Source organism: Denticeps clupeoides, chromosome 3 (assembly GCF_900700375.1).
Source record: "Denticeps clupeoides chromosome 3, fDenClu1.1, whole genome shotgun sequence".
Lineage (NCBI taxonomy): Eukaryota > Metazoa > Chordata > Actinopteri > Clupeiformes > Denticipitidae > Denticeps > Denticeps clupeoides.
This window is the reverse complement of record NC_041709.1, coordinates 26,592,802-26,611,651: the sequence shown is the minus strand read 5'-3', so window position 1 is coordinate 26,611,651 and position 18,850 is coordinate 26,592,802. Positions and strand designations below refer to the sequence as shown.

Here is an 18,850-nt window from a genome sequence, read left to right as displayed (position 1 = left end):
ATAGCACCAATATTGTACACAGAATACCACTGAAGGCTTAAACCTTTTTTTTTTTTTTTTTTGCCTTTATAACCTTTAAGCAAGTTTTGTGATTCTGAGACTTCCAGTGATGAGTATGGTGTCTATTGCAGGTAGGGCTCTCACACAGTGGTAAAAGTCAAAGAGCTGATGGCCATCCACAAAAACACGGAAGCGTTGATGTTCACAGTGTATCTCAAGCTGTCCAAATCAGAAGCGAGAATTAGCCTCAAGCACTCGATCAACTCTAAATCTGTCAGTTTACAGTCAGTTTACCCGAAATGGCTGGTCCTGAATGAAAGGAAAGTAAGAAATGAGTTTCTCCTCCTCGCCCCAGGTTCCAGACACACAGGCCCGGCGCAGAAACTGCTGCTCTTTAAACCGGGCACACAGCTGTAATGCCACATCAGGGGGTGGACTGACTTCAAAGCCACGCCCACATGTTAGACTTATTTCAAAACTGTCAATTGAAAAAGAACCATTATTGATGGTCTTACCCTGCTAGATACTTATAAAATGTATGCTGGCCAGTGTGTGTCATGCTGGTTATGCTCCTCAAGACAGCTACACTGGAGGTCCAGAATGGTCCAAAAGGGAAAACACTATTTATGTAGTCATAGCAAAAAGGTCATTAAAATATAAATGTTTCAGTTGGTTAGATAATGGAATAATTAGCATAATTCAGTTGTTTAAGTAGATTCATTGCAAGCATGTTTGTTTACAATGCATTCCATACTTGAAACTGATGCATATCTGACTGATATGGGTGTGTCCACATCACCTGTCAGGTTTGGGCTTTACAATGCCCATTACTACTATCTTCTTCCCAGGTCTCATGCCATTAGGGATGCGGCCACTGAAAGGGACTGCCTGTGTCAGGATAAACAAGCAAAATGAAGTCATTCATTTAAAACGAACCAGTTGATCAATTCTAGTTCAAATTATTTGTATTACCAATTGATGCTCGCTCTTCCTTTCCGGAGAGGTCAGACCGGAGGATCTGTTACATTTCTCTGGTGTTGCATTTATCTGTGGCTAAAGACAAATACCACAACCATATAACACATATGGTAACACAAAGGAATTGTACATTTATGAATTATGGGAATTATTTCTTTCATGGTTGGATTTTTTTCAAACCACAAAACCTCTAATCCCAGATGAGATTAGAGTAAAATTGATAGGCTTGGTATTGCCAGAGCTAGTTGACTTTCATAGTTGACTTGGTATTGCCAGAGCTAGTTGACTTTTCATGGCAGTGTAATCTGTGTCATCATTCTATACATGATTTTCTCATCGTTACAAAATCATTCACAAGTTACAAAAGTTGATTCGCAACTAAAATATATTTTTATTTTCAGATACTCACAGAATTATTTCCCGCCATCTTGAAAGGAGAACAGCATAAAACCTGTACGGAGGTATAAAAAAGACCTTTTGTTTAAGCTACGTGTAAACTAGTAAAATGATTTTGTGACCCAGTTTGACAAGTGGAGTGACAAGGTGCTGCCACACCTCGAAAACGACCAATCATCTGACGTCAGGCCGGTAAGCCCCGCCTCCAGGTTTATCTGTCATCCGGGCATCTTTTTACTGCCGTTTTGATTAGACGCATGCTTAAGTGAGTCATGCATCAATTTGTTTTCCTATTAGACATGTCTTGTGTAAAATAATAAAGTAATGCAGAATTATATGTTTTCACATTATTTGAACATTGTTGAGCTATCCATATCTAGATATCCAACATTACATTTACATTTATGGCATTTATCAGACGCCCTTGTCCAGAGCGACTTACAGGGACAGTCCCCCCCCAAGCAACTTAGGGTTAAGTGTCAGGGACACAATGGTAATAAGCGGGATTTGAACCCGGGTCTTCTGGTTCATAAGCAAGTGTGTTACCCACTAGGCTACTACCACCCTTAAACATCCAGTCTATACAATTGATTGTCTTCTACAAAAATATCTTCTAGAAGTTAGCCAACAGCATGTTTATTCTGAAATACTGTTGGCAAAATTGGCCAAATAAATTAGACTCTCAAGATTAGATAAAATGAGCATTCACAGACTGCAGTCTGCATCATTATCAGCTTTAGCCTCCAGTTTATTCATAGGTCCCAGACTTCCAGACTTTGTACTGTATTTTATAAGAGATTTTATAATCCTGATTATATTCAGTTTTCCCAAAACCATGTCATGCGTTTGAACAGAAAATATTACAAAAGTAATAAAAAAAATAGTCCTTGATAAAGTTAAAAATTATAATGTAGTTGAACACACATTTGCTGTTGCACCAGTTTATCAACTAGTCTGAAGGAGCAGTGCAATCATATATAATTATATATACAATCATTTATAATAATCAGTAAAGCTTTTAAAGTGTGTTGGTGAACACAGCATTCCATTGGAATTCAAGACTAATTGTTTCTGATTCATTCATAAGTACCATAGTCAAGATGTCTGGGCGGTGATCAGTTTCATGATATTTTAACATAAGCAAAAAAACTGTTACTCTAAGTAATTCCCAATATTAGCCAAAAATACACTTCCTGTCCCCCCCAAAAAACAGACTTTAACAAAGTTGTAAAGACCAAAAAAGTAAGATTTACATTAATATAATGTTACCCACGCTTATTTCGATAACCCCTTTGTGAGCGGAAGTATGGTAATAGAACTGAGCTTGACGTAAGACAGAAGGCGCGAAGTAAAGCAGGAAAGGCTCAGTGGCAACGCAGAGAAAAGGACAACTGAAAGAGTTAAAAGCAACAAATCTAGCATCAGTTGATAAGGGAACAAGGTTTGTAACTATGACTAAAGTATATTTGAGCAACTTGTAATGTTTGTGAGAAAAGATGTGATTAGTTATGCGAAGGGAAAGAAATATACTAACGTAAGGTGCTATGCATGACCAGGGATGTGATCATAATTATTGGTATCTGCTCTTGCGTTGGTTGATGACACGGATGACTTCAATAAATCATCATTTGACCATCAGTTCTGGCCTTCTCAATATTGACTGAATGCTACAAAAGTAAATAGGTTATAGTCTCCCATTGGATAATCACTGCATAGATGATTATGTTTCCTCTGGTAACAAGTCATTTAACCTGAAATAATGCAGTGAGGAGATTCTCATTTCTTAAACAACCATGTTGGAAGATGCATCCAGTTGTTGCGAAAAATATGTTCACATGTTCAAAGAGAATGCATGCCTTAATCAAGGCTGAACGCGATCCAATGAAATATTAGAGTTTGTGACTTTTTTTGTTGTTCTCTCTTGTATTAGGTTGGAGTGCATTCAGTTTTGATTACAGCATGCATTTGCCATGGCATTGTTTCAGTAAAATGTCCCATTATTTATTTCAGTCCAAAGTGGAATTTTGGTGAAAACAAAGTTTTCATATTGAGGATGGAAGAGATGAACCCCTGCAACCACCCATGCTTCTTTCTTTGCCAGAGCTTGATTAATCATTGTATTGATGTCTTGAAATAAAGTGAAGTGAAGTGATTGTCACTTGTGCCTTGTGCTGCGCTGGCACAAGCAATATGCCTGTGATGGGTTAGAAACAAGAAGGTATTTAATCGAATTCTCTTGCCTACTCAGTGGTGACTAATTTGACACCAGACGATGAAACCTGAGTGCTTATTTCTCAAAGGCCAACAGGTGGGGCTATTTGCACGTACCATGTAGAGAAGCTGTGATTTATGTTTCATGTTAGTTGTTGAAAATAGGAGTGAACCAGACCCTGGATCCATGTTGTGATGGGAAACAGTCCAAATATGGTCAAAATGCATCATTTGCTGGGTCATGCATGACGAGTGGCACTTATATGTTATATGCAAGTTCTTAATAAAGAGGTCTGCTATTCTGCAGTGCATCAGTACACAGTGCAGAGCCAGAGTTGGGGTTTTTTTTCAGAACCTTTTGTGTGTGTTCTTTGTTGTATTCCCACTCACCTCTTGTAATTAGAAGTGTACTGGCTATCAGACAGTGAGGTGGCACAACTCTTCCTACACAGACTACAGCAATGGGGACATAAAAACAATGCTCCAAATTAACAGTATCATGACAATTTCATTATATTTTGACTTTTGTTTTAGTTTTCTTAACAATATAGATTATTAAAACTTTAAATTTGGAAATCTGTTGCATTGCACTGCCTTGATATTTTCATGTTTTGCAAAAATTAATAGTAATAACAGTAATAAGAAAAAGTAATAATATGGGTTGTGTTGAGAATGATAATGATTCATTCATATATGTTTTATATGAATACCTATGTTGTATATCATTTACAACTATATACATATGAATTAAAGTCATTAAACATTAAAAAACAATGTTTAAAAACCACTGCTATATATTTTTAAATGTATGAATATTACATTTTAATAAGCATTAATGGGCACCAGAAAAAAATAATCATGACTAAAACCGGTGAGAACTGTTGGTTCTTACTAAGATACACAGACAAACATAAGCACAGGAATCCCTCCAGCAAGTCTTTGTTCCTTCCCAAGTCCTGGGTATTTAAAACACACTGTAAATATAGCTGTGTGCATGGTTACTGTCGCCATGACAGCATGACAACAGTCTGTAGCCAGCCTTTCAGGCATTTGGCAGCCAGGGAAACTTAATATTTGCCCAGCATTAGCATAACATTTTTATTATGTAATCCAGTGCAAGCAGTGCACATAGCTTCATTTTCACCGAAGTCAGGAAAAGTCAGGCGCAGCTTGTTGCTATGTTGGTGTGTTGGACTGCAACAGCAGCAACAAACGTAAGGTCATGTGCTTCCTTCTGGGAACATCTGGACCGAGCACAGACTCTGCTCTCTCCGAGGGTGTCACCAAAGGAGCAAGACTGTAACCAGACATCACAGTAAAGGAATACTGGAATAATGTAGATTTCCGTTTTGGATTATTGTGGATACTTTTACTTAAGAATTTGTCTATATGGAGCCAATGGACATTTCAAATGCACAAAGTTCTTCAAATCTGTCTGCTTTCAAAGGTCTGTGCTTCCTGCTTTTAATGACCTGTAAACACGAACTTATTTTATAAATGATCCCTTGGACAGGGAACGGGTTCATGGTTATGCAAACACAGATAAGCGCAGACACTTTTAAGAAAAGGATTTACATGATATTTGAGTTGTAGTGCAGGTATGTGTGTGTGCAGTGAAGAGCTGACTTTATCGATATCTGACATGAAACAAACTTTTCTATGAGACTTCTCCAGAGTGACGTGTGTGTCAGTGTGTGTGTGAAAGAGAGAGAGACTGATAAACACAGTGTGGAAGAGAGTGGGGGGTGACTTTTTATTCTTCTGTTACGCAGCTGCACTGGTCCGACTCTGAGCTGCTAAAGGGGAAATGTGAAGACAAAAAACTGTTGAATTATATTAAAAATTGATAAAAATATATTTTAACCAGGGTGTGCATGTTGCAGCCGTCAGCCTAACTGAAGATCTGCAGGGATGTTACAGTTCTGCCGCTGTCACATCGGTAAGTGTGCAGTCACTCTTCTACCAGTTATTTTCAAATGATAAACTGCAATCACGGATGAATTGTAAGCACATTAGTGTTTTAACAGGAGAACTTTAGTAAGATTAATTTCTGTGTGCCGGAAAAGAAAACATGTATTACATAATTTTTTTCTGATGTGATTTGGAAATAGTTGAACTGATTTTTTAAGTGGTTGGTTCATATTTTACATATACATGAATTACAGTTTGTGTTGTGTGCAGCACACAATTATAACATGGAACAGTAATTCTTTCCTACATGGTTGTGCCGACAAGAAATGTACTTGCGTAATGGCAACAGACGATTTTTAGCACAAAAGCACATTTTAATTGCTGATCAAAGCTGGTCTTAGCTGGTATGACCACCATGAAACGTCCACTAGCTTAACCAGCGCTGACAGTTTCAGATGGTTGTCAGGAGGTTTTATCAGGAGGTTACCTATGTGCTCTCTCTTATTTATTATTCTTAAAAATAGTTTTCAGGCCAAATGTAGTCATGGTTGTTATTACACACACAGAGCGCATTTGTTCTGCATGACATGCACAGGCACAAGAAGTTGATGCTCATCTTTTAACCAAATGTTAAAAAAAGTAGGCCAGACATGAAACAAAAGTGCCATTTTGTTCTATATCAGGGGCCACCAACCCTGGTCTTGGAGGGCACTTGTCCTGCACAAGTTGAATCAGGTGTAATAAATGAAGGCAAACACAAAAATGTGCGGGACTGGTGCCTTCCTGGATCAGGGTTGGGGTAATCCATCAAGTAAGCACGACAGGCTGATCTTGAGCATGAAAATAAGCCCCACTATGGCAATGGGGCGTTTATGTCTTCAAAAAAATATCAGTCAGCCATTCAGGTTTCAGGACCGGAATATTCTAAATGCATTTCGGAATAAAATGGGGTCCAGTAAACTTACAAGTGGAATATTCAGTATGGAGTGCCATCTAGATTTGAGTTTGATATACATGCATTGGACATAGACATATTTGTAAAGTAAAGTGAAGTGATTGTCAAATGTGATACACAGCAGCACAGCACATGGTGTACACAGTGAAATTTGTCCTCTGCATTTAACCCATCACCCTTAGTGAGCAGTTGGCAGCCATGACAGGCGCCCGGGGAGCAGTGTATGGGGACGGTGCTTTGCTCAGTGGCACCTCAGTGGCACCTTGGCAGATCGGCATTCGAACGTGTGCTGGTGCGGACGCTTTTCTCTTTTTCACAACTGCTCTGCTGTGTCCTTCGCAGTCTTTGCTCTTTTTTTGGCACGGCCTGTCCTAAACCCAGGCAGTCATCATTTTGACTTATGCCTGTAATGTACTATCTGTCATCTGTCAAACTGTAGAATTCAGTATATGCTGCATGGGCTGTAGAAAGTATGCAGAAACTGCATTCATTGGGGAGAAAGTCAATATATTTCTATATATTTTTCAGTGATTGTTCATTGAGAACCTCCTTTTGAAATATTACATGTTGCTTACAATATGCCAAGCTTTTAAGACATTGCATGAGAATCATTTTAATGGCATGAGAATTATTTTAAACACTGTACTGTTCCACTGTGTTGTTCCCTTATCCAGTGGGTATTTGTTTGATAGTGTTCATTGAATAATTCAGTCATGGTAGTACTAGCCTAGCTGATAGTAGTGAGCAACAAACCAACAAAGTAAAACACTATAATCAGAAAATATATTTTTGGTGGTTTTGCAAGATTCCAGCAATCCCTCAAACAGGAAGCTTTCCAAAATATGCTTAGTGCAGAGAATCCTTATTTGTTAATGCAGTTTTTTGGTTTTAAAGCACAGAATGATCAGTGCAGTCCTGATATAAGCACTTGATTTAGTTCTCTCTCTTTCTTTTTTTTGTGCACATTGCTTGAATGTTCTCCCACTGTTTTTGGTACACATGTCTCCATGGTAACAGACCCGTTTGTTTTACTCTGCATCTCTGCCAGTCCCAGTCTGGCCGTGATTCAGGGACAGGAGGTGTGTGTGTGTGTGTGTGTGTGTGTGCAAGGGAGAGACATTCAGGACGGAGCATGCAACCCTGTCTTCTGCACAGATCGGACACTATCTCCCAATTTGCAATGTCGCCTGTTCCGTCTGGCACTTGTCTGATGAAAGAGGGGTGCGGACAACGTGCCAGCTCAGCTTTAACACCACTGAATGGGCATCATTACTGAGCTAATGGTCCACTTTAGACTGCCACGTCACCTCTGATCGCAGTTCCACCCCGCTGTCCAGAATGGACAGGAAAAAATTGCTCCTTTAGATTTTTATTTTCAGTGGAATCTTTTATTTGTGTGGATTATTGTTTGAAGAAATGTGGAAAATATGAAATAGCTATTCAGAAACAAAAGAGTAATGTAAAGTAAAACAGGCTAAGCATATTTTGCATATTTACACACTTTCCCCATGTTTTAAGTGGGCTCTTGTATTGGGGTGTGACGGTATGATGAGTTTGTAAAAAGATTGCTGGACTTTCTTTCGGTTTCCATTTTAATTAGTTATTATCTGTTATTTAATCTGATATTGTCAAATATGTCATTTTCAGTAATGCCCTCTTACACTTAAAGCTAATTTATTTCTTTTCAGGTACAGTGACATACAACGGTCCGAGTGCCATTGATTAAAATGTCTGTTACTGTGTATATTTAATTGAGCAGAAGATGACGGTAATGTTCGACGGTATTAGTTCCAAACCAATAAGAAATTAGCTCTTATATTTTTGTGGTGCATACATATATTTACATTTACCGCATTAACCAGGTGCCCTTCTCCAAAGCGACTTACAATCAGTAGTTACAGGGACAGTCCCCCTGGAGACAAGGTAAAGTGTCTTGCTCAGGGATACAATGGCAGTAAGTGGGGGTTGAACCTGAACGACCACTTCAGTGTCAGTGTTCCACACCTGGCCTGTTTCTGCATGATCTATCATTTAATCTTTCATTTGATCCACAGATGCAAAGAACATGCTGGTAGGCAAGGTTGTGGGTGTGCATAATGCAGGGGTCATCAAACCTGGTCCTGGAGGGCACAGTTTAGATCTTTCCATGTTCCACCACACCTCAACATACAAACCGGATTCCAAAAAACAAATTGTGAATAAAAACTGAATGCAATGATGTGGAGGTGCCAACTTCTAATATTTTATTCAGAATAGAACATAAATCATGGAACAAAAGTTTAAACTGAGTAAATGTATCATTTTAAGGGAAAAATATGTTGATTCAGAATTTCATGGTGTCAACAAATCCCCAAAAAGTTGGGACAGGGCCATTTTCACCACTGTGTGGCATATCCCCTTCTTACAACACTCAGGAGACCAGTTTCTCAAGTTTATAAATAGGAATGCTCTCCTTTTCTTGTCTAATACAGGCCTCTAACTGTTCAATAGTCTTGGGCCTTCTTTGTCGCACCATCCTCTTTATGATGCGCCAAATGTTCTCTATAGGTGAAAGATCTGGAATGCAGACTGGCCATTTCAGTACCCAGATCCTTATCCTATGCAGCCATGATGTTGTGATTGATGCAGAATGTGGTCTGGCATTATCTTGTTGAAAAATGCATGGTCTTCCCTGAAAGAGATGATGTCTGGATGGGACTGCAGTGTAGTTTCAGCTGGCCACCCATGGCAAGGTGGATTGTGTTCACTGACAATGGTTTCTGGAAGTATTCCAACTGGAAGTGATTCTGTGATTTTCTTTACAGTAGCATTCCTGGTTGTGGTGCTCTGTCATTTAAGGGCCCGGAGATCACGGGCATCCAGTATGGTTTTACAGCCTTGACCCTTACACACAGATTGTTCCAGATTCTCTGAATCTTCAGATGATGATAGATGCAAAGTCTTTGCAATTTTTCGCTGGGTAACACCTTTCTGATATTGCTCCACTATCTTTCTGCGCAACATTGTGGAAATTGCTGATCATCTACCCATCCTGGCTTCTGAGAGACACTGCCACTCTGAGAAGCTCTTTTTATACCCAATCATGTTGCCAATTTACCTAATTAGTGTTAATTGGTCTTCCAGCTCTTCGCTATGCTCAAATGTACTTGTTCCAGCCTCTTATTGCTACTTGTCCCAATTTTTGGGGGATTTGGGATTCTTTGGGAATTTTGAATCAACATATTTTTCCTTTAAAAATGATACATTTACTCGGATGAAACATTTGATCTGCCATCTACATTCTATTACAAATAAAATATTGACATTTGCCATCTCCACATCATTGCATTCAGTTTTTATTCACAATTTGTTTAGTGTCCCAACTTTTTTGGAATCTGGTTTGTAAGAACTGAGTGATAATGAGTACAGAAGTTGAATCAGGGGTGCTAAATGCAGGTAAACACAAAATTGTCCTGGATAAGTGCCCTCCTGGACCAGCGTTGGTGACCCCTACTCTAAATGAAAGCCCCACACACTTTGAAGCACAGGCCGATAAATGGTATTCTGAGTAGTATTAAGTAGTATTCTGAAATACTTAAGCTTATGTTTTTTCGTCACGTTGGCAGAGGTAAATAAGTAGATGCGTAAAGAAGAGGAGAGAGGGGTAGGAAAAGAGACAGAGGAGAAGTCACCTGAAGACAAGTCCACAGAGTGTCTTTGCCAATGTCCACTGTAGACCAGGAAATCTCCACCTGCACTGTGCCAAGCAAGGGCCCCATAAAATATGGGGAGCTCATTATTCTGGGGTAAGAAAGTATTTAAGGTCAGAAGCAAAGTCATAAATTGTTTGCATGTTTCTTTTTAGTGATATTTCACACACTTGGACCAATGTAACTCGTTGTTTTTTATTATTATTATTTATTTAACATGAAACAATTATGAGAACTAAATTGATTGAACAGTGCTACTAATTTTTCTGGCAACGCATCAGCAATAATAAAGAAATGTATTATCCAGATACCCAGGATAACAAATGATGTGAATGAGTAGTTTTTTATGCTCTGAATGATGCATGATGATGATAAGCGTTAAATATTTAGTTAATGTATCTATTTATCATTGTCAGGTGGGTGTTGACGTTTATCAAAGCAATAGGTTCACTCTGTACTGAAAAACAATAATAGTGGGAGTTGGGACATTTTGGCTCATCTCAACAAATGTTTGGCTCCACTCACGCTTAACCGTTGCAACTTCCACAAACCCAAAGTCACTTAACAGGAGAACTATAAATAAATAAATACAGTGATGAATACATGCCACAGAGTACAACACTTACAGAGGAATAATGGTCAAGATTGATGTGTCCCTATTCATGAATTGAATAGGGACATGTTTAGAATATTTCATATTAAGTTGCCTACATACTTTTTCAGGACCAAGCATTTTTATGGACAAAGAAAACAAAGAAAAAGTAAAAAAAATCTGAGATTTACTGGCCAAGGGGCATAATACGTGAGTTCAGTTGGGCCAGAATGACCCTTAGGGAGACAGAATATGGACTCCTCTCCTTGTGCCTGCTTGTGGTGGAGTAAAGTTGGCCAAGGGATGCTACAAATAGCTGCCTTCGCTGGTGGATTCTGAGTCCGTACAAATGGTGATTGTGTTGTCTCAGATTCTGATTTATAAAAATAAATACAAATAATCATAGTGTTAAGTTGACATGCCCACTAAGATCATATCACTGTTAGCTTCCTGATCCTTAATCTTTTTTATATGGCAGGTATAACGGTTCCTTGCCAAATGGTGATCGCGGGCGCCGAAGAAGTCACTTCTCGCTCTTCAAAAGAGCCAAAGGCAATGGTGTGAAGCCCAGCGCAGTTCACACCGTCTGCACACCTCATGCTGCCAAGGCAAGAGGCCAAGGACCCAGCGCATACACACACTTCTGTAACAGTGTAACATTCCCTTTAAAATCCATAATTATGTTTTTTAAAAATGTCATTAATTTTATCTTCAGCTTAATGGCAATCTAAAACACCTCTTTAAAGTATGGAGTGCTACGAGTGCCAAAATGAAATAGATAAATACATCAGTAATGAAATAAAAAAAAAAGTGTCAGGAATAATTTAAAATTCTAACATAATTAATTAATTCAATATAACAGGAATTTAAAAAATTGGAAAAAAAATTGTTATTAATTTATTAAATGTGTCATATTGAAATATTTCACAATTTATTTAATTTGGCCACATTCAGCGCATCATGAATTAATTCTGTATGTCAGTCTGAACCATCAAAGTAAGTGGGCGGGACTAACACCCTCACGGTGGAACTTGTAGCACTCCATTTTACAGGGATACTATCATTCATAGAAATATGGGGTGGTAGTAGCCTAGTGGGTAACACACACACTGTGAACTAGAAGACCCAGGTTCAAATCCCACTTACTACCATTGTGTCCCTGAGCAAGACACTTAACCCTAAGTTGCTCCAGGGATGGACTGTCCCTGTAACTACTGATTGTAAGTCGCTCTGGATAAGGGCATCTGATAAATGCTGTAAATGTAATGTAAATGTAAATTATGCCTTTACCAATTCAAACATAAGGGGATACATTTCAAATGTGTGCAACTGATGACATCAGTTGTCCTTAAAAGTTGCCATGAAACAAGGAAACAATTGTTCTGAATCTATGAAAGTGCAGATAAAACCTGTCTGTTCTGGTCAGTCTATTCTAAAGTCCAATAATTGTATTAAGCTGAGCAAAGGACTAGAAGACATTGTTGTTGGATGAGGTTGCATATGTACAAATTATGATAATAGAGCAAAAGAAGCCAGCAGAAGAGTTCAAAGAAAAAGGTGCTGAGGTGCAGTAACATCGGGGTACTCAAGGAAGGACTCCATTTTGGCTAACTAAAGCTACTTTAAAACTAAAATAATTGTGTCAAAGCAGAATCTATTGTTTAGATGATACATGGACAGCATCTCAAAGTTATTAACCCACACGCACTTCGGTTTGGCACTGAAAATGTCCTTGTCCTCGCTACAGATCCTTTCACATGCAGCCCGGACTGGGACACTGTTAAGACTATTGATATAGATGAGAACACAATACGTTATCCTACTTTTTCAGTTACATGTAGTTCACCAGATTTTTGAAACTGTAATAATTAAGGTATTTACAGGAACAGCATAGATAAAAGGCACAAGAAGGCATAGATAGCAGAGCTAATAAATAGAAAATAAAAAAAAATACAAATTGTTGACAGCTATATTAAATGTATCACAATCAAGTGGCTAAAAACTGATCAGCAAGGTACAATTTATGATTGGACAAAGTACTTTTAGATAAAAAATAACCATTTAAGCTGTGCTTTATTATTTGCATTCTTCCCCTGCAAGAGATTACCTTGCTAATGTGTCCATTCATGCTGTCTGGGGTTGACAGTGTAAGAGTGGGTGTGCTGGTGTGTTTTTTCCATTCTGACTCATTTTTCTGACCATCAGGCAATCAGCAATAAAGACCAACACAGCATTTCCTACACTCTTTCCCGCGCCCAGACTGTGGTTGTGGAGTACACCCATGACAGCAGTACAGACATGTTCCAGGTACTACCCATGCTAACATACTATACACATATATTATATTATATTATATTATATTATATTATATTATATTATATTATATTATATTATATTATATTATATTATATTATATCAGTGGTTCCAAACTTTTGTTCGTATTCTCCTTGGTTTACAATGTGTGCTGTATAGAGTCTATATAGCCTAAAGGTTTATACAGAGTTTTGATGATCCTATTGAGATTTTATGAATTGAAAGTTTACAAATATAACTTTGGTAACATCAGAAGAAATTGTGCAGTCTGTTTTTCCCCTCCAACTAATTTAAAAAGTTAAACCCAGGCATAGATTTATTGCAGTCAGTCACTCTCTTCCTCCCCAGGGTAGTGTGGGGTCACATTTGGACTCACAGATATGAACAACCATCTATTTTGTCAGCCTCAACCCCCAGTGTAGATTTCATAGTCATTTGTGAATTATAAATGATTGGTATGTAATGGCTGCCTGTGTTGTGGCATGCGAGACATGTGAGATTTCCTAAATCAGAAAATGTCAGCTTCTTTTTTATTTAATTTTATTGCCTCTTTTGTGTTATCTATTCAGATTGGACGATCGACAGAGAGTCCTATTGACTTTGTGGTGACTGACACAGTACCTACCAGCCATATCCATGGCAACACTGACACTGCAACGACAACGCCATCACAGAGCACCATCTCACGCTTCTCCTGCCGAATCCTGTGCCAGCGGTGCCCACCCTACACCGCTCGGATATATGCTGCTGGCTTTGACTCTTCCAAGAATATTTTCCTGGGGGTGAGACGCAGTTGAGCCCCTGTGTGTCAGTATGATTCATTTCACAAAATGATAAAACCTCCTTCACAGCCTTCTGGCAAAGCGTGACTAAGTCATGATTCACAATCTAGAGTCTATTGGTGTTTGGAAGCAGTTGCATTCACAGAACTTGGTGTCAGCTCAGACAACAATATTTGAATCAGCAGGAGTATATGAGTGTCAGTGTCAATGGGGGATAAATAGGCCACAGGATAAATCACGTAGTGAAGTATTCATGTATGTAATGCTCACAAACCTACTCAAACACTATTGCATGTACATGTACTATTGGCTTACTAATGCAGCTTACTCTGACGGCCTTGCTTGCCCCTCTTCAGGAGAAGGCAGCTAAGTGGAAAACATCAGACGGGATGATGGACGGTTTGACCACTAATGGGGTGCTGGTGATGCACCCACGCCATGGCTTCACCCAGGACTCCAAACCTGGTGTGTGGAGGGAGATCTCTGTGTGCGGCAATGTGTTCAGCCTCCGGGAAACCCGATCGGCACAGCAACGTGGCAGGATGGTGAGTGCAGCGCTCACACAAACATGTACACTGTCACACATCCAAATAAATGCTCTCACAATACTTCATTTAACATACACAAATACACACAACATTTCCATTTCCTTTCCACTTCCAAATTAATACAATTTAAACATGTTCATATGTATCAACAGATTTAGTGTCAAATATTTTACATTTACAGCATTTGGCAGATGTCCTTGTCCAGAATGACTTACATAAGTGCTTTAAAATGTCCATCATAGAAATCCCTCATTTGGTTCACTAGGCCAATTTGTAAAAAACATTAACTCAGAACCCAAACTTTTTTATCAAAGTATTTCTTAAAAGGAAAGGTCTTTGAAGATCGTTAGTTACTCAGCTGTTGTATCATCTTGTGGAAGTTCAATCCACCACCCAGGACCAAGACATAGAACACTTTGCAAGTACCTTGAGAGATGGTGGTACCAGTGGAGAAGTGCTGGAGGGTCTTGTGGTTGACTTCTTCTGCTAAAAGGTCTAGAATGTATAGGTTTAGGACTGAAGACAAGTTTGGCTGAAATGGAGCATGTCATTTTTCTGTAACAACCAGAATATCATGTGAAGTGAGCTGATTTGGAAAAAGACAAAATTGGGTCCTGAAGGTTGTTCTGGGTAAGGAAGAGTGAAAGCTGATTGTAATTGAAACGTTCTAGTATTTTACAGGTATCTGAGGTGCAAATGCACATCCACAAAGCTCACATGCTGCACATAAACACATATGTGCTAACACACACACACACACACACGCACACACACACAAAGTCATAAATCAGTCACTGACACATGCATTCACTGTCACACACCCTGCCGCTGTACCTCTGCCAATATGAGACTGTTAGATGAGTTGTGTAAATCAAACTTGTTTGTTTCCATGGTGACGTACACACACATACACACACACACAACCAGTTCATGAACCAGACTCACTCATGTGGACTCATGCAGACTCACACACTCACACCTTAATCCCACACAAGTACATGTGTATATATTTTTAACTGTGTGCATGTTCCAAATAAGTTATGTTTATATTTGGAAGTTGCCATGGTTACTCTTATCTCAGGTAGCTCTTTGCATCTTTCAGATAACATACCCTGACATTTGAAGCGTAACGTTCCTGAACCAGCATTATGCAGGAATGTCAAATTCCCATTCCCCGTTCCACACCCTGTCATAAACCACGCAGAGGAAGCGGGTTGTTCCTTTTTGTCTCTGTGGAGGCAATAATCCTCCCATGTTTCAATTTCCTGGGATGAAAAGTCATCAGGACAAATGTAGGAAAATAGCTAGTGCCAGCATGGTGATCTGGGCGTGGTATTATGATGTCTCTCAAAGGGCTCATTTTTCACAATTTCAGACATTAGCGCTTCTGTTATTTCTCTTGAGAGGTAAAGAGATGCAGTCAACACTTTAACTCAGCCTTCTCCTCAAAAGGACAGGACAGAATAGGATTGGTTGATTCATAGATGTTCTCAGTTCAGTCACTGTAACATACACGCCTCGCCTACGTCCTGCTGCTTTTCCCTTGTAAAATCTATAAAGTGAGCAAGGGTGCCTTCTATAGACGACTGTGAAGTAGTACAAATAATAAAAATATTCAGTCCAATGACCACACTGGGTTGTGGACGTAATGGACAAAATATGTTAAAAGTAGTTAGATAAAGTTATACAGACATTTACATTTACAGCATTTATCCAGAGCGGCTGAAAATCAGCAGTGTGTATGTCTGAGCGTGTGTGTGTGTGTGTGTGTGTATAAATATACTCTACTCACAATAAGTTAGGGATATTGTGAGAGACTTAGTGGATGTCATACATATGGTGTTTGCTTTACTTCAGACATTTTTGGGATTGGTAGGCAATTGTATTGGGGTGATAGACACCTCATTTTATGTTTTCCATGTAATGGTCTCATTGTGTACAGGTGTGCCTTATATTGGGGCATAATACCAAGAGACAACCTTTCTCAGTGTGGCATAAATTTCAACATGCTGTGGGTATAAAAAGCTGGTATTGTCAGTAAGTCATTCCAAGTTCATCATTCAAACAGCCATGAACACACAACCTCACTTAATGGACGAGCAGAGTTGGCCATGATGTACCTTCGGGTCGGAGGCAGTCAGTCAGATGTTGCTCTGGAACTTGGTGTGTGATCAACAGACTTGCATCAACATTTACATTTTACATTTAAGGCATTTGTAAGACGCCCTTATCCGGAGCAACTTACAATCAGGGACAGTCCCCCCTGGAGGAATTTAGGGATAAGTGTCTTGGGATTTGAACCTGGGTCTTCTGGTTCATAGGCGAATGTGTTACCCACTAGGCTACTACCACCCTACACAGGACTGAACTACAGAACACAGAACACAGAACTACAGGAAGAGTGCATGTCAGACCCAGTGACAGACCGCAATGATGACCAGTACACAAGGACCTCAGACAATCAGACATCATTATGCAACTGCAACACAGCTGCAGGCCCATTTGCGAGATGCGAGGGGTACTAGGGTTTCCAGACAAACCATTCGCAACCGACTCCACCGCTTTGGCTTGAATGCCAGATGACCATTGCAGTTGACTCCACTGACTGAATGATTGTACCCCACTCCCACGTTGCCTTGCAGAACTGCGTTTAGCACTTGTGGAAGAGTGGAACGCATTGCCTCAGAACAACATCATGAGGCTAGTGAGGAGCATGAGAAGTTGCTGTCAAGCTGTCATTGCAGCAAATGGTGGGAACACCCGCTATAGACATTGTCAATTTTTCTTATTTAGGGCTGTCCCTGTTATTGTCAAAATTTTGGGGGTAATAAATATTAAACTAATGAAAATGGTGTTTCTTCTCATACATTATTAGTAATATCAAAGGGAATTCAGAGCAAATAGGAAAAGCACTCCTGTAAGTTACAATATTCCTTACTTATTGTGAGAATTGCATCTTACCAACACATTTTTATAATTGTTATAATGATGATTTTTCTGAAATGTATTTTTACTCAGGTCGAGAAGGAAAGCGTGGAGCTTGTGGATGGCTCCCTTATTGATCTATGTGGAGCGACGCTACTTTGGCGAACTGCTGATGGCTTGGCCCACACTCCCACCATCAGGCACCTAGACGTTCTTCGGCAAGAGCTGAATGCAGCCCGGCCACAGTGCCCTGTGGGCCTCAACACACTGGCTTTCCCCAGTCTTCGCCGCAAAGAGGTCCTTGATGGCAAACAGCCATGGGCGTACCTTCGTTGTGGCCATGTCCATGGCTATCACGGTTGGCCAGGCCGTTGCCACCCACAGCCCCTGCCACAGCAGCCCGAAGAGGCGGAGTTGATGGAAACTATTGAACAGGACCTGGGCACTGTGGAGCGAGAGTGCCCCATGTGCCGCACCCGTGGCCCCTACGTGCCTCTGTGGCTGGGTTGCGAATCAGGATTCTACCTGGACTCAGCGCCCCCCACCCATGCTTTTGTGCCTTGCGGCCATGTTTGCTCAGAGAAGACTGCCTCTTACTGGAACCGGATTCCACTGCCACACGGAACACAGACCTTCCATGCAGCTTGTCCTTTCTGTATACAACCACTGCACAAGGACAGACGATATGTCCGCCTGATCTTCCAGGGACCATTAGACTGAACAGGAGAAAATTCCTTCAAATTCAATACCCATCTTACTCTACCACGAAGTCCTTTGTTTTGTTTTTTTATTTGAGAGAATGATGAACAGTTTTTTGTCAAGGTCAGAGCCTGTCTGTCTCATTGTTTTGGTTGCAAGTTGTCTAATTAGGGGCTAGTCCCTACAGTCCCTAGAAGTGCCTTTGATTGTGAATACATATTTTTTATGGCCTTTACTTTCCTTAATTCTTTCTCTTCACCCATCTTTGTTTCAGCTGTGTCAAAAACTTTGGTAACTGGCAATAAATTACCCCTATTCAGTGTGCCCGAGATTATAACAAATATAAGTGAAAGTGAAGGGATTACCATTGTGGTACACAGCACAGCACAGCACATGGTGTACACAATGAAATGTGTCCTCTGCTTTTAACCATCACCCTTGGTGGGCAGTGGGCAGCCAAGACAGGTGCCCGGGGAGCAGTGTGTGGGGACGGTGCTTTGCTCAGTTGCAACTCAGTGGCCCCTTGGCGGATCTGGATTCAACCTTTTTAATGTTTTTTTAATATATATTACATATAGACACACTTAGACATGCATAAATACACAATTTGATGTTTTATTTTAGTTTTTAATTCAAATGAAGAATCTGCTTTTAAAATGAAAGACTTGTGTACACTTTACTTCATTGTTTCCTCTGAGTATGTGTTAAATGTATGTTCTAAATGAATAGAACTTTCCCATTACACCCCATGTTCGTGCGTTTAGTAAAAAAATATATATAAAACCATGTACATATGTCATAATAAAAATGTTGAGAGCGTTAGAAGCAGCATCTATTACTGACTCGTTGAA

General features: G+C 39.7%; 2 protein-coding genes across 8 annotated transcripts; one reads left to right on the top strand and one right to left on the bottom strand.

Moving 5' to 3' along the window:
• Nucleotides 1–20: 20 nt before the first annotated feature.
• lgalsla (lectin, galactoside-binding-like a) lies at nt 21–1,502 on the bottom strand. Its single transcript, XM_028973564.1, has 5 exons — nt 1,388–1,502; nt 973–1,053; nt 800–888; nt 295–478; nt 21–219 (listed from the first exon to the last, which is right to left on the bottom strand). Exons 1-5 carry the CDS (start codon nt 1,403–1,405, stop codon nt 76–78), a joined length of 516 nt encoding a protein of 171 aa, XP_028829397.1. The 5' UTR covers nt 1,406–1,502; the 3' UTR covers nt 21–75.
• A 5-nt stretch (nt 1,503–1,507) lies between these two features.
• On the top strand, nt 1,508–18,819 carry peli1a (pellino E3 ubiquitin protein ligase 1a). Of its 7 annotated transcripts, none has more exons than XM_028973563.1 (8): nt 1,508–1,566; nt 5,469–5,524; nt 10,057–10,236; nt 11,211–11,340; nt 12,938–13,039; nt 13,615–13,827; nt 14,184–14,372; nt 17,394–18,819. In XM_028973563.1, exons 3-8 carry the CDS (start codon nt 10,154–10,156, stop codon nt 18,018–18,020), a joined length of 1,344 nt encoding a protein of 447 aa, XP_028829396.1. In that variant the 5' UTR covers nt 1,508–1,566; nt 5,469–5,524; nt 10,057–10,153; the 3' UTR covers nt 18,021–18,819. The 7 variants fall into 7 exon arrangements, with proteins under 7 accessions (XP_028829396.1, XP_028829395.1, XP_028829394.1 ...); XM_028973562.1 differs by lacking the exon at nt 1,508–1,566 and adding an exon at nt 4,736–5,032; XM_028973561.1 differs by lacking the exon at nt 1,508–1,566 and adding an exon at nt 4,736–5,032 and having other exon boundaries at nt 10,049–10,236.
• The last annotated feature ends 31 nt before the right edge of the window (nt 18,820–18,850 follow it).

Excerpts from the sequence above, each read along its gene's own strand:
- peli1a (XM_028973563.1), top strand. The coding sequence starts at position 10,154 with ATGTCCACTGTAGACCAGGAAATCTCCACCTGCACTGTGCCAAGCAAG. Across the intron at positions 11,341-12,937 it reads GCACACCTCATGCTGCCAAG|GCAATCAGCAATAAAGACCA; the intron begins GCAAGAGGCCAA and ends TCTGACCATCAG. Across the intron at positions 13,040-13,614 it reads GCAGTACAGACATGTTCCAG|ATTGGACGATCGACAGAGAG; the intron begins GTACTACCCATG and ends TTATCTATTCAG.
- lgalsla (XM_028973564.1), bottom strand. Across the intron at positions 479-799 it reads GTAAAGCCCAAACCTGACAG|TTTTGAAATAAGTCTAACAT; the intron begins GTGATGTGGACA and ends TTCAATTGACAG. Across the intron at positions 220-294 it reads TTCAGGACCAGCCATTTCGG|CTTGAGATACACTGTGAACA; the intron begins GTAAACTGACTG and ends TGATTTGGACAG.